This window comes from Pelodiscus sinensis, chromosome 19, assembly GCF_049634645.1.
Source record: "Pelodiscus sinensis isolate JC-2024 chromosome 19, ASM4963464v1, whole genome shotgun sequence".
NCBI lineage: Eukaryota > Metazoa > Chordata > Testudines > Trionychidae > Pelodiscus > Pelodiscus sinensis.
In genome coordinates, this window is record NC_134729.1 from 19,862,467 (window position 1) to 19,884,274 (window position 21,808).

General features: G+C 46.6%; 1 protein-coding gene across 2 annotated transcripts in view; it reads left to right on the plus strand.

The window, feature by feature from the left end:
* Positions 1-21,808, plus strand: part of ELL (elongation factor for RNA polymerase II) — a 95,014-nt gene that overhangs the window by 69,474 nt on the left and 3,732 nt on the right. For both annotated transcript variants that reach the window (XM_075902904.1, XM_075902903.1), the window contains exons 7-11: positions 2,834-2,921; positions 7,010-7,499; positions 13,394-13,460; positions 17,616-17,787; positions 19,980-20,024. In XM_075902904.1, coding sequence (XP_075759019.1) covers positions 2,834-2,921; positions 7,010-7,499; positions 13,394-13,460; positions 17,616-17,787; positions 19,980-20,024 — 862 coding nt within the window. The remainder of the gene's footprint in view (positions 1-2,833; positions 2,922-7,009; positions 7,500-13,393; positions 13,461-17,615; positions 17,788-19,979; positions 20,025-21,808) is intronic.

The following is a 21,808-nucleotide window of genomic DNA, read 5'->3' on the forward strand; positions in this document are numbered from 1 at the left end:
ACACTTGGGATGGGTTAGGAATTGCTTCAATAACCCAGCAAGAGAAATCTTAGTCTAGTTTAAAAAAAAATAAAATTGAGTTGATGGGCTTTTTCCATTGTCACATCCTTTTTCCAGCTTTCCTACAGTGTGGTAGCAAAGTCTTTGGAGACCCTGTCTCTGTAGCATAGCCACAGAATACCCCATTGAAAAGCACCTGTCTGTCACTGCTGGAATGCTACCTCCCCGAACAGTGGTCCATAGGTTGGCAGAAGAATGCTCCCAAACTGCATCAACACTGGATTAGGCTGGCATAGCTACTGTGCTAGGTTCAAATTCTTCAACCCCTGCGCATATAACTGTGTGAACATAACTTACTTGTAGACCAGACCTGAGCATTAGCAACTTAAACCCTCCGAATCAAATACACGGTTTGTCCCTTTTGAACCTTTCATTTTGGTAGAGAGAGGCATTCTGGAATGCCTTCTGTTAACTTGTTTGGGAGTTTGAGACTAATCAAGAGAAAGTAATGTCAAAACAATGTGCTCTCTCTGCATTGCCATTAATCCTCTTCATAGGGGTACAAATAAGTGTCTACTTGAGCATGTTTCTTGAAATGATCCATTACTGTTGAGCCTGGTTGTTTGGCCTATATTGCCACTTAATTTAGTTTAACTCTCTTAAGAGACAGTGGCTGTAAACATGGCAATGAGCTGCTGAATTGTAATCAAAGCTTCAGGTTAGGCAAAGCAAACATTCATCTGAAATTTGGCAGATGCCTCAGTATAATCTTCCCAATTGGAAACATCAATAAAGCTTTTAAAAAAATCTTCAGCTTTAAAACTAGGCACTGAATCATTTTACGGTAGAACTCCAGGATACTTAACGTGGATAGATGGGTTGCGGAACTGCTACAGTAAAACGTGTGTGTTAAATATCCTCTTCAGAGTTAACTTCTTTACAGATGCAGCTTGATTCAGTAGAAATGTATTTCCTGAACAGTTGAAGACTTGGACTCTCTGGATCATGCTAGAAAAGTAGAGCGAAGTTAATGTTCTCCCTGGCGCTAACTCAGAGCTATGGAACTGCTTAGAAAAATGAGATTGAGACTTAAAAGAAGGCAAATGGATTTAGCAGTCGGAATGAACTATATTGTTTTGATAGAAGAGGTTGCCTTTTTATCTGAGACAACGCTGTAAGTGCAGCATGTAGAGCAATCTGGGAGGTGAAAGCATTTTTATTACTGAGCCTTAAATGTTCATGGTGCATAAGAGAGACCATGAGGTTCTTGCCAGAGGTGCCTCTCTTCTCCCCCTCGGCAGCACCCCAGTGGTTCCACCCTGTGACCTTCCTAAAGGGGGGATATTTACTCCATTTAACATCTGGACTTACTTTCAAAGCAGGGACCCAGTAAGAAGATCCCTTTGCTTAATTTTTTGTAAGAGGACCGTTACCCAACAAGACTGAAACAATTGAAAACTCAGTGGGCTGCTGAAGGTGGGCAGGGTAAGACATCTGCTGTTGAAAGGGTGGTGAGCTGGGTCCTCCAGTGGTGCCACAGATAATGCACTGGCCTCTGGAGTCCTGGGTGGTGGGTTTGAGTTGTGCCAGGCTGGGGAAGAGATGGGCACTCACTACCAGGCTTCGGTCTCTGGAGACCGGGATGATAGGTTCAAGTCCTGGGAGCTGTTGGGCACCCACCTCAAGCTTGCCAGGGCTGGAGCTGGTGCCAGGCTGAAGGTGGGCAGGATAAGGCATCCACTGAAGGTAGGGTGGTCGTTGGTAATTCTGATGACTGAAAGGCATCCATCAGCCATTAAGCACTGACTAGACTACCCCGTGGCCATCCAGGACAGTCGTCTGGCTTTATTTTAATGTTTTATCTGACGTGTCACGAATAATTGTTAGTGCTACTGCAGAAAATCATTCTATTCTATTTAGGTCTAGGCATCAAGGAAAAAAAGCCGCTGGGTTAAGTGTATGGAAAATAACCTACAGATTGAACCTGTCTAGTCCCTCACCCTCAGGACCTGCCTGGTGATGAACCAGAGAATTTGCAAGACTATGGGAAGTAAATATTGTCTAGCAGCATTACCAACACTTCCACTGCTTACTGGGCTCTGAGAAAATATTATTTAGGGGTAAATTAGAGCTAAATTACAGCACAGAACCCTGAGAGCCAGGGTTGGTGGCTGTAAACAAACTGTATGGGACGGCAGGAAACTTGGCCACACCCATTCGAAGTGGACATTCAGCTAACAAATCATGACAGACCCTGGATCTTGGCAGACCAGAGAGTGTCGGAGTAGAGAGGTTTCACCTGTACCTCCTCCACAGGAAATCAGGCAGGGAACTCCCTTCTCTGTTGACACAACCTTGGGCAGTACTGTACAGGCCTGTTCTTCTGCTCTTAATGCATATGCAAATGATGGGAAAGAGGGAGGCCCCTTTCAAATATTGAGGGCACCAAAATATTGAGTGGGCAACGATTTGTAGGTCTTGAATTTAGCTTCTCTTTGAAGAGGTTGGAATCTTCTGGGGGTCGCCTTTTCTCTAAGGGCAGTGTAGCCGCTTTGCCTGCGGTAAGGAGGGCTTTCTCCCAGACTAGTTACTGCTGCTACTAAATTTCTTGGGAGTTGGAATACTAAACTGGCTCTTGGCACTTGCAACTGCTTTGGCCACTAGACCGCCAGGGCAATTGCATGGGGTTATCAAACATTAACTTTACAACAGGTGCAAGTTTATTGAATAACTTCCAGATGATCCTGTCGTGCTAGAGGGGAGTCGTCAATGCCACTGGATCTACTTGACCCTCAAGTACAGGACCTAAACCACCATCAATTCTGTTTTTCAGGAAACACTGTCAGCCCCATAATGTTGTGGGAGACACTCCTTCCTTGAGTCCACCAAAAGACAATGTGAACTCCTCTTCCCCTCCTCAGGTAGGTGGGTGAACAGACAAGGCTGGTCTGTGGGATAAGCTGGTGTCTGGTTAGCACAGCGCATAGAGTCAGGAGCCACCACAGTCTAACCCAGGGGTCTCCAAACTTTTCAGCCCGAGGGCCGCATTAACTATCAAACAGCAGTTCGGGGGCCGACTACACACTTGAGGTCCAAATAAAAAACAATCAAAACATGGATGTTGTTTTTAATTATTTATTTAATATTATTTTATTCAGTTATTATTTAATAACACATTGATACACTACACATGAACACCTGTATTAGTGTGAATGGTGAAATTGTTTCCTGGATGCCAAAATTGTTTCCGTAGACAAAAAGGTCTCCACGGGCCGGATGAGAGGGCCTCGCGGGCCGCATCCAGCCCGCGGGCCGTAGTTTGGAGACCCCTGGTCTAACCCAACGACTGGTTCAGTGTTGGGCCTTCAGGAAGCGGTTCAGACTCTGCCAGCCCATCTGTAGGACTAGACCCAGTCACTGCACAATGGTGGTGAAAATTAACGCTTGTAAAACTTTGCACAAAGGGAAAGCATTATTGTGAGCTCCATAGGAATCATTGCACAACATCTTGGGAGGGGAATGTGTGGTTTGCAAGCTTGCTGAGCCCAGCCTCTTAAATGCTTTGGAAATTTTTACTCTCAACGACAAAAGTATTGAAATTCTCTCAAGCTCCTCTGGGGCTTGAACACTTAGGAAAATTTTACCCATTACCAATAATTTAGAGCCAGTCAGCTCCGAAGCACAATTAAGGGCTTGTCTACATGCAGGGTGGCAAGTCAAGGTGTGACTACAACACACCAGCTTGTTGCTTGGTAACATCCCATGTGGCGATTGCCTCAGAGCACTCTGGGCCTTACACTGTGCCTGCTGTATATTTCATTTTCAAATGGAGCTTTTTCTAAAATATGAGCATTTATCTAGTATGTCGCCTCCAAGAAACCCAAGGTGATGGGGCTGTTAGCAGTAATATTGGCCTGAGTTCTTGATTTGGTTTATTTTCATCTTAAAGGATCCACAGGCACCAGAGTGAGTGGTGTACACTTACTGGGGGCTACTTGTAGTCTTCAGCCTGCTCTCTGTCTTCAGAGCCCGGCATCCTGTAGCAAAGAGGAGGTAACCGTCTTAAAAAGCAACCATGAAGCATTGAGGAAGTGATGTGGTTGCCCCATAAACTCTTGGCAGGGTGCATATTTCCTCTCCACATCCCTCCTGATTGTAACAAGTCTGGAAAGCAGGATTTCCCGTCACCATGCTTGTCTTGTCTTGAGTGGGCAAATGAGGGGAATTAACTGTGAGGAGAGAACTAATTGGATGACTTCCACCAAAGGCACTGTGATTCCAAATGCGCTTTGAGGAAACACAAATTCTGCTTGCAAATAACAATTCTGTCCAAGACAGTAAGGGAAATAAATATCCCAAAGAAACACAATCATAATGATCTGCTGTATTCTGGTAGGTGCTAAGTAATCCTGCCTCGTACTCTGCAGCCTTTTGCAGCAAGACAAACATGCGTTGTGGTATGAAGGCTATCCAAGGTAATTTGGCCGCCTCTGAAACCGGGTTTGGGCTGGCAGCCATCGCTTCTGGCTTCAAGCTAAGCTTTTTTTACGTTGACTGAAAAAAGGTTCTTTCACGGTGTAACTCCTCCTAAACTAATCTGTAACCCCTAACAACCCCTTGATTTAACGTGCAGATGTAGTTAGCTTGCCCTCATTCATCAGCAGTGGATTTATCACTGAGAAGCATTTTTTTCAAAGCACTATCTTCAAAGCTCCATCCCAATAAGTCTGAAAGGGCAAATGGAAAATTCTTCCCTTCTCTCCATTTCCAGCCTGCCAGGAGTTTTCTGTATGTCTGCAGTGGTTAAGATCATGCCTCTCTACACATGGTGAGCTTTAGCATCTCTAGCATCTTAGTGTGCCCACGCAGCTAGTCTTCACAAGCATTTAGACATGGGCCCACTTCACCTTCCTTGAATAGCTGTGAGGTAGGGAAAGGTATTATCTCTGAGGAAGAAACTAAGGCACCGAGTTTAAATGACTAGCCAAAGGCCACAGAGTAAGTCGGTATCAGTCTGGAGTAGAATCCAGAAGTCCCTGGACCTCTAACCAGCGAATATGCTTCCTCCTTTGCCATTTATCCTACTTAGGGGTTTTGTAAAAAAGTATCTTGAGCAAATACTTACTCTAAATGTTCTCTCTGCAGGTGAGATTGCAGACCTCTCTTTTGTTCTTCTGTTACCACTTGCCGGGGTTAGCTTTGCTACTACTGGGTTAAATTTGGAACCAAAAAAGTCAGAAAGACAGCACCTGGGTTGGGCTCCTTTAAGAGAGGAAAAGAGCTGAGTGCTACCATAATACCTTCTTAGATCTTGACCTCCTGCAGCTTTTGGTATCCACTGGCTCATACAGCCTTTCTGGGCAATGGCCTTCTAGTTCCATGTGGCCCTCCCAGTCGTCTTTGTGTGTCTCTCTAAGGGTGTGTTTACACAGCCAAGTTATTTCGGAATAACTATGCAAGCGTCTACATAGCAATTCTGTTGTTCAAAATAATGAACAGCTTATTCCAACTTCTGTAAACCTCATTCTGTGAAGAATAACTCCTAGTCCGAAATCGCTATTTCAAAATAAGGCGTGTGGATGCTCCATTTCTCCTATTTTGAAATAGCCCCACATCAGGGCCGTTCTAAGTTACTCCTCCTGGGGCTCTAAATCAAGATAGCATGTCTACATTAGGGAAGCCTGCCTCGGACTAATTTTGAGGCTTCCCTGCAGTGTAGATGTGCTATTTCGGAATAACTGTGCAGTATAGATGTACCCTTAGAGAATTATCTAATTCTGCTATTCAAGCAACTGGGTGGAGGGCTGGCAGTTTGTCATAAGTTTATACCCTGCCTGGGGTCTCTGGAGTGACATCTTGGTGGGTTTGCATTGGATTAATAGATTCTAAGGCTAGAAGGGTCCATTGTGACCATCTAGTCTGACGTCTTGAATAACACAGGCCAGAGATCTGCCCCAAAATTCCAAAAGCATATCTGTTAGGAGAAACATCCCATCTTAATTTAAACATTGCCAGCGATGGAGAATTCATGACAACTCTGGGTGAATTTGTCCCTGTGGTTAATGTAGGTTTGATTTTTTCAGTCTGTTTGCCTAGCTTCATCTTCCAGCCAGTGCGTCACCGACTTGTCTCTGGTACATTGAGGAGCCCAATATTTCAAGTTTGTTCCACATGTGGGGACTTAGACTACAGTCAAGTCTTCTCTTAACTTCTGTGTTCAGCTAAGGTTGAGCTCCTTGTATGTATCCTAACCCTGTAATCCTTCTCATGGCTGTTCTGAGTTGCCTCTACTTTATCCACATCCTTCTTGAATTGTGGGCACCAGAACTGAACGCAGTATGCCAGCTCTTATTCACCAGTGTCCATAAAATAATTCTTGGTTCCTACTGAAGATTCCTAGAAAAGATCACATTGGCCCTTTTGGACATGGCATCTCCCTGGGAGTTCATGCTCAGCCAATTATCCACATTGATCCCATCTTGTTTTTCAGTCATAGCTTGACAAAGGATGACTCCCCCCTCCCACATTGTGCACCGGATTATCCTCTTTCCCCTTTTTAAATTTTGGCACGACATTAGCTTTCTTCTTATTTTCTGGCACTTCCCCAGGGTTCCAGTACTACTTGGAAATCAACTGGAATGGTTCAGCCAACTCTTGGAAAACTCTTGGATGCAAGTTATCAGGTCCTGCTGATTTTCAAACTGTTTAACTTTCGTAGCTACTGTTTGGTATCCTCCTGAGGCACTAGTGGAATGGAAAGTTAGAATATGACTGCATCTGGTTTTTTTCCCCATATACAGAATGGGAATGTTTACTGAATGTCTTTTCTGTATTGGGCTGCTGGTCAAAGTACTCTTAAATGTTATTGAATTTCCGATCTAGTGGCTTTTGTTTGCTTATTGAGACAGCAGTGCCACCTGGTGGCGAAGCGGCATTTTTTTAAAGCAGTTGACTGATTTGAAATCACTGTCTTGTTAGTATTTAAAAGAATGTTTTTCTTTGTCCTCAGAAACGATCCCAGCCTCTGGAATTCATTGATCCACTAGCCAACAAAAAGCCTAGGATCTCTCACTTGGCCCATAGAACTCAACCCACTTTCAATGGGAAACTGAACTCCTCGAATGGCAAAGATGCACTCGCTCCTGCAGTGCTGTCGGCTGTGGCCGATTCGGTCACCTCCAGCCCTCGCTTACCCGTTCTGGAGCTTCCGAGGCCTCAGGATCCTCTTTCCGATATCAGCAGTGACCTAAGTCACAATGGCAGAGACTGTGAGAACCCAGAGGCAACTGACAGATTGGCTAATCCTTTGTCAACAGACTGTCCCCACACGAGCAAACACAACTGTAGCTCGCTGCATGTGAAAACCAAGAAAAAATCCAAAAAGCACAAAGAAAAAGAGAGAAAAGAGAAAAGCGAAGAAAAATGCAAAGAGGAAAAGCAGGACTATGAACTAATCAAGAAAGTTGGCTTAAAAACTAATACTCCCCAGGCAGTCACAGGTATGTGAATTTTGAACTGTTTTGACGGTGTGTCTGAAAACAAATAGCTGCATGGGAAATAGTGGTATAGATTGATTCTGCTCTAACCTCGTCCTGCCAGAGCCTATCGCTCCAAGGGTACATTAGACTACAGGCTTTTGTCGACAGGCTTTATCAACAGATACTGTCGACAAAGCGCGTCTAGACTACATCCAAAGCAAGCTGCTTTGTCGACATGAGAGTGTAGATGCGAAGGACAGTGTAGATGCAATAACGCCTTCTGTCAACAGAACTCTGTCGACAAAAGGTGTTACTCCTTGTAGAATGAGGTTTACCACTGTTCACAAAACTGCTGAGTTCTGTCGACGTTATGCTGACAGAACTTGGCGGTAGTGTAGACACAGGTATAGTTTTGTCGACAAAAGTCCACTTTTGTTGACACAACCCTGTAGTCTAGACACACCCCAAGACTGGAGACTCTATTAGCAAAACGCTTTATCTCTACCTACATCAACATGTGGTCTTTCTGTGCAGAGACTATCAAGTTTTTCCAGTTTAACCTTTTTCTTTATACTGTTTTGGAATCTGATTGGGTTAAGTGTTTCCTCATTAATTTAAAAGGCTTGTCTTAGTGCACGGATAGTTATTCTGGTCTGAATACCAGTTTGTCCCTACTTACAGCTGCGGCTCTAGTTTCCAACAGATTCTTGTTTTCATATTGTTCATTGTGTTGATTTTAACTCAGAATGGAAAAACTAGTCCCATCAAAGGCTTTTCATGTTGGCTACAGTAGAAGCTGCAGATCAACTTAACATGATGCCTGTTGTTGTTAGGACTGGTACAGTAGAAGCTTTCAAGCTAATAAGATTCATTACAGGTTGGATTTCTGTCGTCTGGCAATATCTGATATCCGTCATTCCTGTGGATGCTCCCGAGCTGGAGCACTCACAGGGAAAAGTTGGGGACCCTGTGCTCAGCAGCTCCTCCCCCACCCTCTCAGAGCTGTATTCAATGCTCAAGCTCAGGGAGGGCGGCTGGGGAGCCCCGCAGCCGAGGGCCGGGAGCACAGCCCAGTAGCCATAAGGCTTGGTGTGCTCCTGGCCCCCAGCCACGGGTCTTTGCAGCCAACCTGCCTCTTTCCCTGTTTGCCCCCTTTTCACCTCCACTCAATGCTGGACCCTCTGCTGCCATTGGAGCGGAGCCCTACAGTTGGTAGCAGCAGAGCAGCTGGCATTGATTTCCCTTGGTCCAGGAAATTCCCTGGTTCTGATCCCGAGGGTGCCAAACCAGGAAGGTACAGTGTGTATTCTGTCTTGTTCACCAGATCTTGTTCACCAGATCTAACTTTCTCAAGGATCAGTAAAGCTAGAAGCATCTCGTGTTAAACCCTGTATACAGTGTTTACTTAATGCATACATTCGCAGAAATTACATGGGAAAAGCTCTGTTGGCTGATCTGGTTCAATGCAGTCTTGTTTCCTGTTTGCTACTACTTTGTCAAGTGTAAGGGTATGTCTTCACTACTCGCCGGATCTACCGGCAGCAATTGATCCAGTGGAGGTCAATTTATTGGGTCTCAATAAATCAACCATCAACTGTTCTCCCGTCGACTCCGGTACTCCACCAGAACAAGAGTAAGCAGAGTCGATGGGAGAGCATCAGATGCTGACTTACCGTGGTAAAATAGGTCTAAGTATGTCGACTTCAGTGATGTTGTACACATAGCTGAAGTTGTGTAACTTAAATTGATGGCCTGCAGTAGTGTAGACTTAGGCCTAATTTATAATGGCTCAAGCAATATTACTTCTGTTGCAGCCTTCAGGAATTGTAATTCAAGGCTCTTGGATCTGTCGCTAAATTATACTTTACAGCCAGCCTTTTCCCTTAATTTTACCCATTTACTTTTAATTACATTATTTTAACCTCTCTAAATCCCTCTCCACCTTCTGTGCATATAAATTCTACTCCAAAGAAAGGAATGTAGCTTTTATAAGGGATGCATTCTGTTAAAGCTCAAATAAGTAAAAGTAGAGAATTAGAACAAGTACACACTTGTGTTAAATACCAGACTTCCCAGGCAATTTAAGGTTAACTCAATGGAGAAGATATAGGGAAATCATTAGAGATTCTTACCAGCCCGAGTAGTCCATATACATAGAATCTGAGTGGTGACAGATGATTTTAAGTGGTTTCATGTAAGCTGCTTTTGACTACTAGAAGTGAGAGAAGTTTTGGTACTTTAGGTGCTTTCCATTAACAAACCAAACCTCATTTTACTATTTTGATCATCTTTGCTGTGTGCCAAATACTCACTTTTCTGTGAACTTATTCTCTTGTTGCTTTGTCTGTGACTCATCTTAATTTTGGCATAAGTCATGCAGAAAATACATGCTTCTTCCCTGACACTACTTGTTCAGTAGCAAAATATTACATGTTTTCATATTTTTAAAATGAAATATTAAAATGAAATGTTTAAATAGCCCAACCCAGGAAGTAAGGCAGAAAGTGGTAAAACGGCACTTTTGACTAGTTGGGGTATTAATGGAACCTGGGCTTGGGTATTTCTCCTACACTGGTCTCACATAAACTGTATAAATTTATAAAATAACTTATTTTTCATGATTCTTAGTGGTACTCCAGGTGACTGGAGATTACCTGCTACGTGGTGTTAATGGTTCCGTCTAATGCTTGGATTCAGCCTTGGGTAAATCCAGTTGGATTCAGCTCCTTGCCTCCCAGATGCCTTGTGGATAAGCAGCACGTACCAGGATGTATAGAAGTTGAGTGTGTCCTGGCAAACTACAGGGACTCCCTGATCCAGCAGACCAAGGAAGTTCCAGGGCCAGAGTCCTGGTGGAAGGCTGGCACTTGCGCTCACCCCAGCTGGGCTGCCTGGCTCGCTGCCGCTGGACTGCTTGGTACAACCCAGCGGGGCTGCCTGGCAGGGCCAGGAGCCTGGATCCCAGCGCACTGCAGCAGGGCTGCCTGGCACAGCCAGGAGCCCAGTGCGCAGGGAGCTGGGCTGACCAGCTTAGCAGCGGGTTGGGGGAACTGGCAGAGCAACAGAGCTGGCAATGGGGAGGGGAGCTAGCCAGGAGGCTGGTGGCCAATCCAGGATGGGCGGGGAGGCGCTGCAGTAACAGGGGCCAGATAACACCTCCCTGGTCCAGCAAAATCCCTCATCTAGGACCGTTCAAGTCTTGAAGGTGCTTGACCATGGAGGTCCAACCTGTATTGCTGGCTCTGTTTTAGCTGGAGATGAGTAAAGGCTCCAGGGAAAAATGAACCTCTTTTGATTTATTTTTCTCTTCCCTGCTTTCCCTCTTACCCTTGTCTTCCTCTGACTGCAGCTGACTCCGAGTAGGGCCTCTCAGGGTATTGTGCAATTCACAGGACAGACCCATACATGGGGGAGGGGGGGAAGGGGGAGTGTGAATGCACACACCCAGTCTTCCATCCCCATCCTCTAGCCATCTGGGAGAAGCCTGGGGCTGATTTTCCCCATACACATTCGGGGCAGGGTGGAGCTGTGGGGGCAGGGCAGCCACCAGCTGCTCGCACCCCCCACAGAAATTCCTGCATACAGGCCTGCAGAAGATCTCACCTTTCATGGTTTTAGGCATGTGAGTAGTCAACTACCTGGTAACTGTATCAGAGGCAACAAGAGGAGGTGGGGAGCAGGAGCTGGCTACCCCAGCACCATCTGAGGGTGGGCAGGGGAGGCAGAGGCGCAGCGGTTCAGGACCTGGCGTGAGCCAGGACTGAGACCACTGCGCTTCTGCTTTTTAAATGTAGTAAGAGCTGCCTGGTTCTGACTACGTTTAAAAGGCAGAGGCACAGTTGGGATAGCGAGCTCCCCAACCACCCCTTATCAACTAATCGAGTAGTTGATGGAAATTCCATTGACTACTCGATTAGCTGATTAACTGAAACGTAACATCCCTAGTCTAGGACCTGGTGAAAGCCAGGACTCAGCAGTCCTGGCTCATGCCGGGTCCCAGACCTACCCCCGCTGCAGCTGAAATGCAGGAAGCCTGGCTACTACTACATGTTAGGCTCCTACTACATTTAAACTGCAGAGTCGGAGTGGGGCCCCTTATCGACTAATCGTGTATTCGATACAAATTGCATCGAGTACCCAATTCATCCGCTTCTTAACATCCTTAATTGATATCCCAGTGTTTATGCAGTATCCTCCCCTGAGATGGTAATAGGAATGTAGCCCTGCTGCATTCCTGGGCCAGATGTCAGCAGGAATGACCAGAAGAGGGCAGTTCCGAGTGACCCCAACCAGTTACCGATCCATGGGAGGATAACTCGCTTGCTTTGCTTAAGATCCTTTGGTGACGAGCCTTGTCAAAGACTTTCTGAAAGTCCAACTACATTGTATCTACTGAGTCACCTTTGTCCACATGCTTGTTGCTTCCCTCAAAGAATTCTAAGAGGCTGAGGCATGATTTGCCTTTTCAAAAGCTGTTGACTCTTCCCCAACCAAATGTGCTCATCGATATGCCTGATAATTCTGTTCCTTAATATAGTTTCAGCCTATTTGCCTGGTGCTGAAATTAAGCATATTGGCAGCCTGTAATTGCCAGGATCACCTCTGGAGATGTCTATGCAAATAGGGGTCACATTAGCTACTGGGGATGTAAAATCCTGTTTAAAATATTTGCCAGTTAAACTACATGTTTAACCAGTTAACTGGCCTGCCCTGTCCCACTGTGGGCAAAAGGCTGCTGGAACAGCCCCCCATCCGCAGTGCAACGGGGTGGGCCCAGCTGAGCTGGCACAGACCTCTGCCTGTGGCATGGCACGAGCAGGGGGCTGCTGTGATCAGGCAGGGTGGGGAGCTGCTCCAGCCGGGCTGGGAACCAGTTAACTGGTTACCATGGTAAGCATGGCAGTAAGGCAATACTTACCAGGTAACCAGTTGCCCCTTCACATACCTATTAGCTACCCTCCTCTTGTTAGGTACTGAGACTGATATAAATGGCAGCTTACACACCATTCTAGTAGTCCTGGGGGTTCATGTTTAAGTTCCTTCACAATTCTTAGATGCATACTGTCTGGTCTTGGTGACTATTGTTTAGTTGATTCAGACACCTGTTGTAGTGGCATCTCCATCTAGGACAGTTCCTCCAATTTTCACCTAGAGAATCTGAGTTGTATGTGTTCAGCTCAGATTGAAGTCTAGTTGATATTGGACCTATTTATAAAATTGCATGCCGACCAAGATCTGCTGCCATTCTCATCATGTAAAAATCCCATACGGCTTCCTTAGTCCACCAACTCACTTCCAGATGTGTCCCTCCCCCCCGCAACTCCCAGTTTTCCTGCCTTTCTGGAACAGAGTGCTTTCTAGTGCGCTCTGCGTGTGGATGGTCTTATTTATAGAGATGAATGAAAAACAGCAAGAGTTGGCTTTATGAAGCCATAAATCACAATGCAGTGGTGAACGTAGCCCTTCATCCCATTCAGACATGTAAAGCTTCCTCCAGGAATCTATCGTGTAAATAGCAATAAAGCACGTAGTAGAGAACAGAAGGGAAAATAATGTATACTCTGCTCAACTTGCAGATCAGCCCATCTGGACTGCATTAATTTGTTTTGCAGTTGATCAGTGCTGGGATTAGTATGTTATCCCTGCTGGGAGGCAGGCAGCAATATTTATAACCTGGTTAAATTATGGGATGTTTTTGCTGCTCAGTGCATCGGGTAATAGATGAATATTAGCTAAATCTCACAATTCCAGGTATCCTAATACTGACATGCTCTGCCTTTGGTAGTTTCGAACTAGAAATGCAAATCCTCTTAGCAAGCAAAATGCATTTTGTGAAAGGGATACGAAGTTGGACTTTACCTTTCGTAAGATGTAAGGCCGATGCAAACGTGGGTTTTTTGTTTTGTTTTTTTCAGGTTTAAATGGAACATGCAATAATTCTAGTGTACCAACATCAACTTCGGAAATGCCAGATTATTTATTGTAAGTATCTTCTTTGTATCATTCCCCAGGGTCCCATTCCAAACTCTGCAATCCAGCTAGTGACTGGAACATAACGAACTCAGTTGTTTTGATGTCTGTTAGGAAATTTTTTCCAGAATTCTAACCCCTTCTCCTCCAATCCCAGGTAGAAAGCGCAAATTCACCAATGTATGCCTTAAACTTCAGTTAGGTTTTACAGCAGCCTCTGTTCTACCCCGATGCCAGTGTTATGACAGTTTTCCTTGCTGCAGTCGAGTTCACGTCTCCTAAATAACAATACCTAACGCATTAACCCTCACCACCCCTTTGGAGGTAGGGAGACAATATCCTATTTTATAGCTAGCGACATCGAAAGGAAATGACTTGCGCGGTTATAGAAGTCCGTCACTTTCACACCGGTGCTCTGGATTCTTAGGGTATATCTGAGGTCATATTTTTGTAAAGGAAACCCTGTACTCTGGGCTGGACAGAGAAGTGAGAAGCTGCTTTTTGAAACGTTTGCTGTGAAGTGTGTTTCTCTGTCATGTTTCGCAGAGATTGCTAATGATGTTAATATCTGTAAGTTCACATGCAAGCCAGGAGCCTGTTGGTTCAATCGGCCTCTCAGTCCTTTGTCTTGTCGTTGTATTGGAGATGGGATTTCATTTTTGCCTTGAGGATAGTGAGTTTCTATCTCTTTGTTGTAGTGACATCTGACCTGTTGGGTGACCCCTCACAAGGCTTTGTGGTGGCATGTGGGTGGACAATGGCTCCACAGGGAAGTTAATGGGTAGTTGAATTAGGTGGGGAAAGAGGACACACTAGCAGGCTCAAAGATACCAGTCAGGGTTGTTACGCTTAAGGATTACCCTCCCTGGGTTACAGTGCCAGGCTTTTCATCTTCGATTTTTTTTTTAATCAAATCCCCTGGTGCCCATTGAGCTGTACTTGTTGCTATGGGTAACTCGCATCCTTCCTGGCTTGAGTTTTTGGCAGCACAGAAGCCAGGTCTGTTTATAAATAAAACTCCCACACTTCCCACAGTTGTGAAATGTCCCTCGGATCTGGCACACACCCCTGAAAGGAGCTAGGTCATCCTGCCAGCCCTCCTGTAGCACCATTTTGGGGCCCCCAGGGATCTCGCAGCTTGTGCTCCATGAAGAGGGGAGCATCCTTTTATTCCTGCTGGCGGTGCAGAAAGGCCAGTCCCAGATTGGTACGTTAGTGGGTATGACTGTTCCCTAGGCCCTAATCAGATGAGTGGTTTCACTGGTATAGGGACATAGGGCTGTATAGGGGACTGCACAGCTGCATTCTTTGAGCTGGTGTTGGCTCTGCTGTCAAAGGATTTTGAGGATTCTTGTTTAAATGCAGCAGCCTTGTAAGACGTCCCCTAAGGTTAGCAAACCTGTGAGGAAACCCCTGAGCTGCCTGCCAGACATTCCAGCCCCTTGGGTCTGCCTGGAACTTTTAATACATGAGTCACTGAGTAGCAGGACTGTCGCCCCCTTCGCCTGATACAGATGTGAAACGTCACCCCTAAGGGCAGTTTGCTTACTGCATGGCACCAATGCCTGCTGGGGATATTTGCGGGTTGCTTGCTGGAGCAAAGTGTATCTGACTTCCAGGCAGGCGGCTGAACAGGCTAAGGCTTGATGGCTGCTAGCTGATGGAAGTGACCCTCTCGGTGTGGGGGTTTCTTGATGCACCTTGGTGACTACTTCTGCGAGAGACCTCTGTGACGCGAGTCTCCAGAAATCAGCCTAGCCAGAGTGTGAGGAGCGGATGGCTTGGGAGTTCATGGAGCCTCCTCGTCACTTTGTGATTGTTTTTTGTCGGTTAGGAAAGGCAAGGTGGGCGAGGTAATAACACTTGTTGGACCAGCCGGTCTGGGAAGGGACCTTCCAGTATCACAGCTGGGTAGGAGGTTGAACAGACAGCAAGCGCGTGCTCCGAGGGGGAGTGGTCTGCTAATGTCCCGATGTCCTTGGACGGGGAGGGGAGGGGAACTTAGTGCTTACAGACTGTTGTAATGAGCCATAAATCCAGTGTCTTTTTGAAGATGGTGGTTGTAAGGGTCTGTCTGCACTGCAGATCTCACAGCTGCCCTGCTGTCGGCTCTGCCTGGCTGCTCTGTGGCGACAGGGCAGAGCTCTCCTGTCAGCATAATTCAACTACTCCCAGCCAGCAGCGGTAGCTGTGTTGGCAGGAGCGCTGTCTGCCCAGTGGGTGTGTTGTGTTTTCCCCCCATGCTCCTGACTGACACAAGATTTACTAACAAGTGCTCGTGTGGACAAACCCTTAGCGTCTGGCAGAGTTAAGAATTTCAGTTCCCTGCTTGTCTTTTGAAAGTGAGGATGGAGGCTTGCGAGCTCAGGTACGGAGAGGTGGCTTTGTGTCCTCTGTCCTATACAGTCTGGTGGTCTAGAGCCCAGGAAACAACTTCCCTGCACAGGGAAGAGTCTGATTTGCTAATAAATTAATATTTAGCTACGGCACGCCGCATGCTAGGAGGAACGCTGTGTAAATGAAAGCGTATCCCTACCGGCGGTTGGTCCAGTACGCGATACTGCCTCACCCACGTTTGTGCGTTACATTCTGAGGTTGATATGGCTGCAACTCGTGTTCCCTCGAATCTTTTCCATCCATGTGCAGAATAAAATGGTATGTGCACGGAGGCATGTGTGAATGTGCACCACCCACAGAAGCACACAGCCTTGCTGTGGGCACTGTGCTCATCAGGAATCTCTCTGAGCAGCTGCACAAGCGCACAACTTACAGGGATCATTGGCTGCAGCCATCCTGCCCGCACCATACGTGTCCATTCAGTTGGGCTCTCCTCAGTACAGAGCAGTAATAGTTCAGAGACCTCCACTCCGTTCCCCACGTGACACTCAGACCTGCCTTCGCCTGGCAGGACTAGGCCCCCGCTGTCACTGCTGCAGAGAGCAAGGCGCTGTATTGGTGGTGTCCCCTTCGCTGCACTTGCTGAAGCAGATGCGAGGGCAAACACTGAGATGAAAAGGGAAGGGTGGTTCCATACATCGGACTGATTAAACTGAGTAGCTTGTAGATGCCCTTCTCAATGTGCCTTTGGCCGTACACAGACACTTGGGGCATGTTCCGTTCATGCAAGGTATTTTCAGAAGGTGAAGAGGAGATATGGGAAGCACTGGGTCTTCAAGTTTATTCAGTCACCAGGACAGTGGAGACCAGTGCTGGCTGAGGCCTCCTGGTGCTGCTGCAATAACAGTGTGGAAATGAGGAGACTGAGAGCGAACATGAGAGCAACTTTCAAGTACCTAAAAGGGTGTCACAAGAAGGAGGGAGAAATTGTTCCCTTAACCTCTGATGGAAGGACAAGAAGCAACGGGCTTAAATTGCAGCAAGGGAGGTTTAGGTTGGACATTAGGAAAACTTCCTAATTGTCAGGGTGTTTAGTACTGGAATGAATTGCCTAGGGAGGTTGTGGAATCTCCATCACTGGAGAGATTTAAGAGCAGGTTAGACACCTGTCAGGGATGATCTAGATCAGTGTTTCTCAACCTCTTTTTTTTAATAAAGTACCCCTTTTTAAAAGTGTGTGCGCGCGCAGGGCTCGCCAAAGTGCAGCGAGCCCCGCTCACCAGCCGTGCTGTCTGGCGATCTGCGCATCGGCAGATCGCCTGAACCCGGCTCTTCTGGGTTGTAATCTACTCGCCATGGGCGAGTAGATTGCATTATTTATCGAGCCGCACGCGCGCGTGTGTAACGTACCCCCAGTACCTAGAGTTTTCAGACGCACACAATTTTTTTTCTACCATTGCAACACATTTGTTTAAACAACTTAATCATAACTGGGTGGGGAGTGACATTTTTGGGTGTAAAAAGTACAAAAATAAAAAAACGCTGTAAAACTTAAAACAAATTCAGTTTTCTCCAAACTTCAGTTGTGTTGACGTACCCCCAGACTTCTCTCGAGTACCCCCCAAGGATACTCGTCCCACTGGTTGAGAAACACCCATCTAGATGATGCTTGGTCCTGCCGTGAGGGCAGGGGACTGGACTCGATGGCCTCTCGAGGCTCCTTCCAGTTCTGTGATTCCGACACTGCCCTGCCACTTTGGACTGTGGTAACCTTGCCACTTGGGAGGAGACCCCTGTTCTCAACTGCCTTTTAAATTCTGTTCCCTTCAGAAAATATGCCTCCATTTCCTCTTTGGAGCAGCGTCAGAGTTACAAGAATGACTTCAATGCGGAGTACAATGAGTACAGAGACTTGCACGCCCGGATAGAGCGAATAACTCGACGGTTCACCCAGCTAGATTCCAAGCTCAAGCAGCTTTCGCAGGGCTCTGAAGAATATAAGGTATAAGCAGAAATATCTGTTGGAAAACCTAACTGCCACTCAGAGCTGGGGTTTGTTTATAATTCATGTGACCTTTTGGTTGGGGTGGATACAATACATACAATATCAGGGGGACTAATTTAGCGACAGCTGCTCACGAGAGACCTTGGTCATTGTGGATAGTTCTCTGAAAACATCCACTCAGTGTGCAGCGGCAGTCAAAAAAGCAAACAATGTTGGGAATCCTTTAAAAAAGGATAGAGAATAAGACACAGACTATCTTATTGCCTCTATATAAAACCATGGTGCGCCCACATCTTGGATACTACGTGACAGATGTGTTGTCTCATCTCAAAAGGGATATATTGGCATTGGAAAAGGATCAGAAAAGGGCAACAGAAATGATTAAATGGGTCCCATAGGAAGAGAGGCTAAAAAGACTTGGACTTTTCACCTTAGAAGAGAGACTAGGGGGGAATACGATAGAGGTCTATAAAATCACAACTGGTGTGGAAAAAGTAAATAAGGAAAAGTTATTGACTTGTTTCCATAACATAAGATCTAGGAGGAAAAAAACAGCAAGCAAATGGTCTGGTAGCACTTTATAGACTAACAAAACATGTAGATTATATCATGGGCTGTGCCCACAAAAGCTCATGATGCCATCTACATCTTTTGTTAGTCTATGAAGTGCTAACAGGCCATTTGCTTGCTGGTTTTTTTTTTTCTGTAACAGACTAACTCGGCTACCCCCTGAAGCATAAGATCTAGGGGTCACCAAATGAAATTAATAGCTAGCAGGTTTAAAACAATAGGAAGTGTTACTTCACGCAGCGCACAGTCAACCTGTGGAACTCCTTGCCAGAGGATGTGGTGGAGGCTAGGACTTTAACAGCGTTCAAAAAAAGTTAGATAAATTCATGGAGGTTAGGTCCATCAGTGGCTAATTAGCCAGGATGGGTAGGAATGGTGTCCCTCGCCTCTGTTTGGAAATGGATGACAGGAGAGGCAACATGTGGTACTGGGCGAGATGGACCTTTGGTCTGACCCAGTGTGGCCGTTCTTATGGTTTTGGGAGGACTAAAATCAGGCACTGTGTGACTATTGGTAATAAATATACGGTATACTGCCAGGAACTGATGAATGCAGAGCATCCATGAAGCTGACAGTTTTCAGGCTGTTTGTACAACAGCCGGGTGTTCTTTCATTTGGAACACACGTTGTGGTAGTTGTCGACAGGGAGCAGCCTCCCTGAGACATTTGGCGCCCCTAGCCAAGTCATGCTGGCAGAGATTAGTACGTCCTCCTAGCCAGAAAAATGATAGTTCACCCATATGGGTGCTTAGGAAAGCTGGGAAGTGAACTAATGCGGGGTCATCTGTTTCTCCTTATGCTTTGATCTTAATAGTAGAGTATTAGTCAACCTGTCAGACTGACTTTAAGAGCTTTAACTATTCATTAGCTTGAGAAAATAAGTTTCACTGAGGATAATAAACAATTCTGTTCCGAGCTCCTCTTGTACTCAGCAGCACTTCCTTTCTGCTTGAACATCCTTCCCCACCTTTGAAATACCCTCTCTTTTGCCACTGGATTATTTTGTTCTCCCAAGAAAAGCACCACTCACCAGTAAGCACATTGCAGAGTGGACTAGGTAACTCTCCTCATTTTCCCCCAGCCCCAAAATACATCCTTCCAGGACTTGCTGACAGTCTCACCATTGGCTTCAAGGACTCACCTTGGCAGTAAGATTCCTTCCAGTAAAACACACACAGTGACTACGGATGGGATCTGTTTTGGGTCCGCAAACGATTGGGAAGCTGTATATTTCGGTCTCTGTCCCTGCCGCATCTCTGCTAAACTGTCTCCCTCACCCCCTTTTGATATTGCAGAGCCAATTTCTTTTGTATGTGAATGCAAATAGACTTTTTTTTTCCATTAAGTTTGCATGTCTCCTGTACGTAGTGGAAAAATTCTGAACTGGCCACTGTTCAACTTGGAAAAGGCCATGATGACCTAAAATGCATCAAAATAATTCCATGTGCCAGGAAAGGGGGGGAATTGTACAGTAATTCGGTCCCTGTGATAGTGTGGCAGACAGTGCCCTTTGGAAAAGAAGGCAGCTTCTCACTTGACGTTGTGTTGTACTAAAAGTAGGTGCCAGTTGGGGGGGGTGTTTGGAAACTAAGAACTTGACGGTGTCCTTTCTCTTTCAGACTACCCATGATCAAATTTTACAGGAGTATCGTAAAATTAAAAAGGTGAGTGAAAACTCTCAGCCACACCCCCAACTAATCCCTCTCTACTGGCCAGGGACAGAGATTAGCGCATGTGATGTCGGGAAGGAAAGGGCTCCCTCTGCTGGTTAGATGGGGGCTCGGTGGCTGAGTCCAGGCCCTGCGGTGAGATGCGAGTCCCCGCTTCTGGATAAGATGCTGGCGAACGAACAAACCAGTTCTCTTGCCAGTGCCTGAGAGTTGCAGGAGGCGGACCTTGAGGTTGAGGTCCTCCTGGCTTTGCGTTGCGTTTGCAGTTCTCTGTGAGAGGATTTAATGACGTTCAAAGTGGCTACTAACACAGATGGACTGGCTAGTAAAGTCCTCCCCTGAGAGTACCGGCTTGTATTCTTTGTAGTACCTGCAGCGGGTGATGTGCCTCGCCGTGGGAAAAGACACGGCCCCTGCCCAAGGTGAGGTAGAAATGCCGGGAGGCAGCAAGCCAGGCAGCAGGCAGTGACGTGGGGGTGCCCCTCGAACCCCTGCCGTTTTTCTTTGATCAGATTGTTTCTAAAGGGGATCCGAGCCCTCCCTCTGCGGAAGTGTTCGTAGGCTTGGTGCAGTGAGTTTCTGGGGCGCTTTCCCCTGGGCGCCACTTCCCTTTTCAGAAGGTTCCCAGGGCTCCGCTCTGAGGCAGGCAGGGAGGGAGGGTAGAGTGCTGCACTCTGCAGATAAAGCTGTTGTGTCTTTGCTTGATAGCCTATCTACACAGGTGACCTCTGTGTCCCCTTTGGGGCCTCATGGGGGAGGCGCTCTGTTGGCTAAGACACAGGGTAGGTGCACTGCGCACGGCAGCGTATACAGCAGGCGGGCAGTTGTTCTGGCAGCCAAAGGGGGTGTGCTGTCTGCTCCTGCTCACTCATGTCAAGGTGTGTAGCCCACAATTCCCTGCCGCGCTCAAGTCTGCACTTGGCAAAGGCAGCTACAGAACGTGTCCTGGCCTCAGCTAGGGAGGTATCTCCCCGACCCCTAGCATTTGGACTGGAGTGTCCCACTCCGGAGATAAGGAAAGGCGCAGAACAAGTTAAACTGGTGGGCTGGATCTGAAGTGACACACAATTGTGCTGTTCACTTGTATGCAGCCCTACTGAAAAAATATGGCTGTGAATGCCGTCAGGTGAACTGCGGGCTGCAAAACTGGCTTCCTAGTGTGCTGCTTTGCCTTTAGACGATACGTTGGCTGAGCTTCGTTCTTTGGTCTTGTACTTTGGGATTCAAATGTTAAGGGTCAAAATCAATTGACTGTCCTTGTGGCCGTACTCTGTTAGCCTGGGAGACCTGTTATAGGCCTCGGTTTGCTCTGTGTCACTGCACTCTTAAGGGGGCATCATCTTAACGTAAAGTATGGTTGCATTTATAAGGTTTTGTTGACCGTTTTATAGGGGTGTGATGTGAAAGCATGTTACATTTGTGATGTGGGTTAATTGTGACAGGCTAGAACAGGTTGTTTGATTCCTGTCTATAATACCGTCTTAAGAGGTCTGTTCATCCAGCTTTTTATAAGTAGAGCCTTAGTATATAGGCACTGTAATGGGTACCTCTGTCCCCTTCCATCTGCCAAGTGGTGGGGAAGCGAACTCCAGAGCATGTCTCGTGGGAAATGTAGCAGTTGCTGGCCTGTGCCCTCCCAGATCTGCCACGCACAACCTGCAACCTGTATCCTCGCTGTATGTGCCCTTCCCTCCTCAGTGGGGAGTCCCAGCGGTCTCCCATTTAGAGGGGGTGTTTAGCTGCCTTACTGGCGTGACCCTGCCCAGAATAGCTTGCGA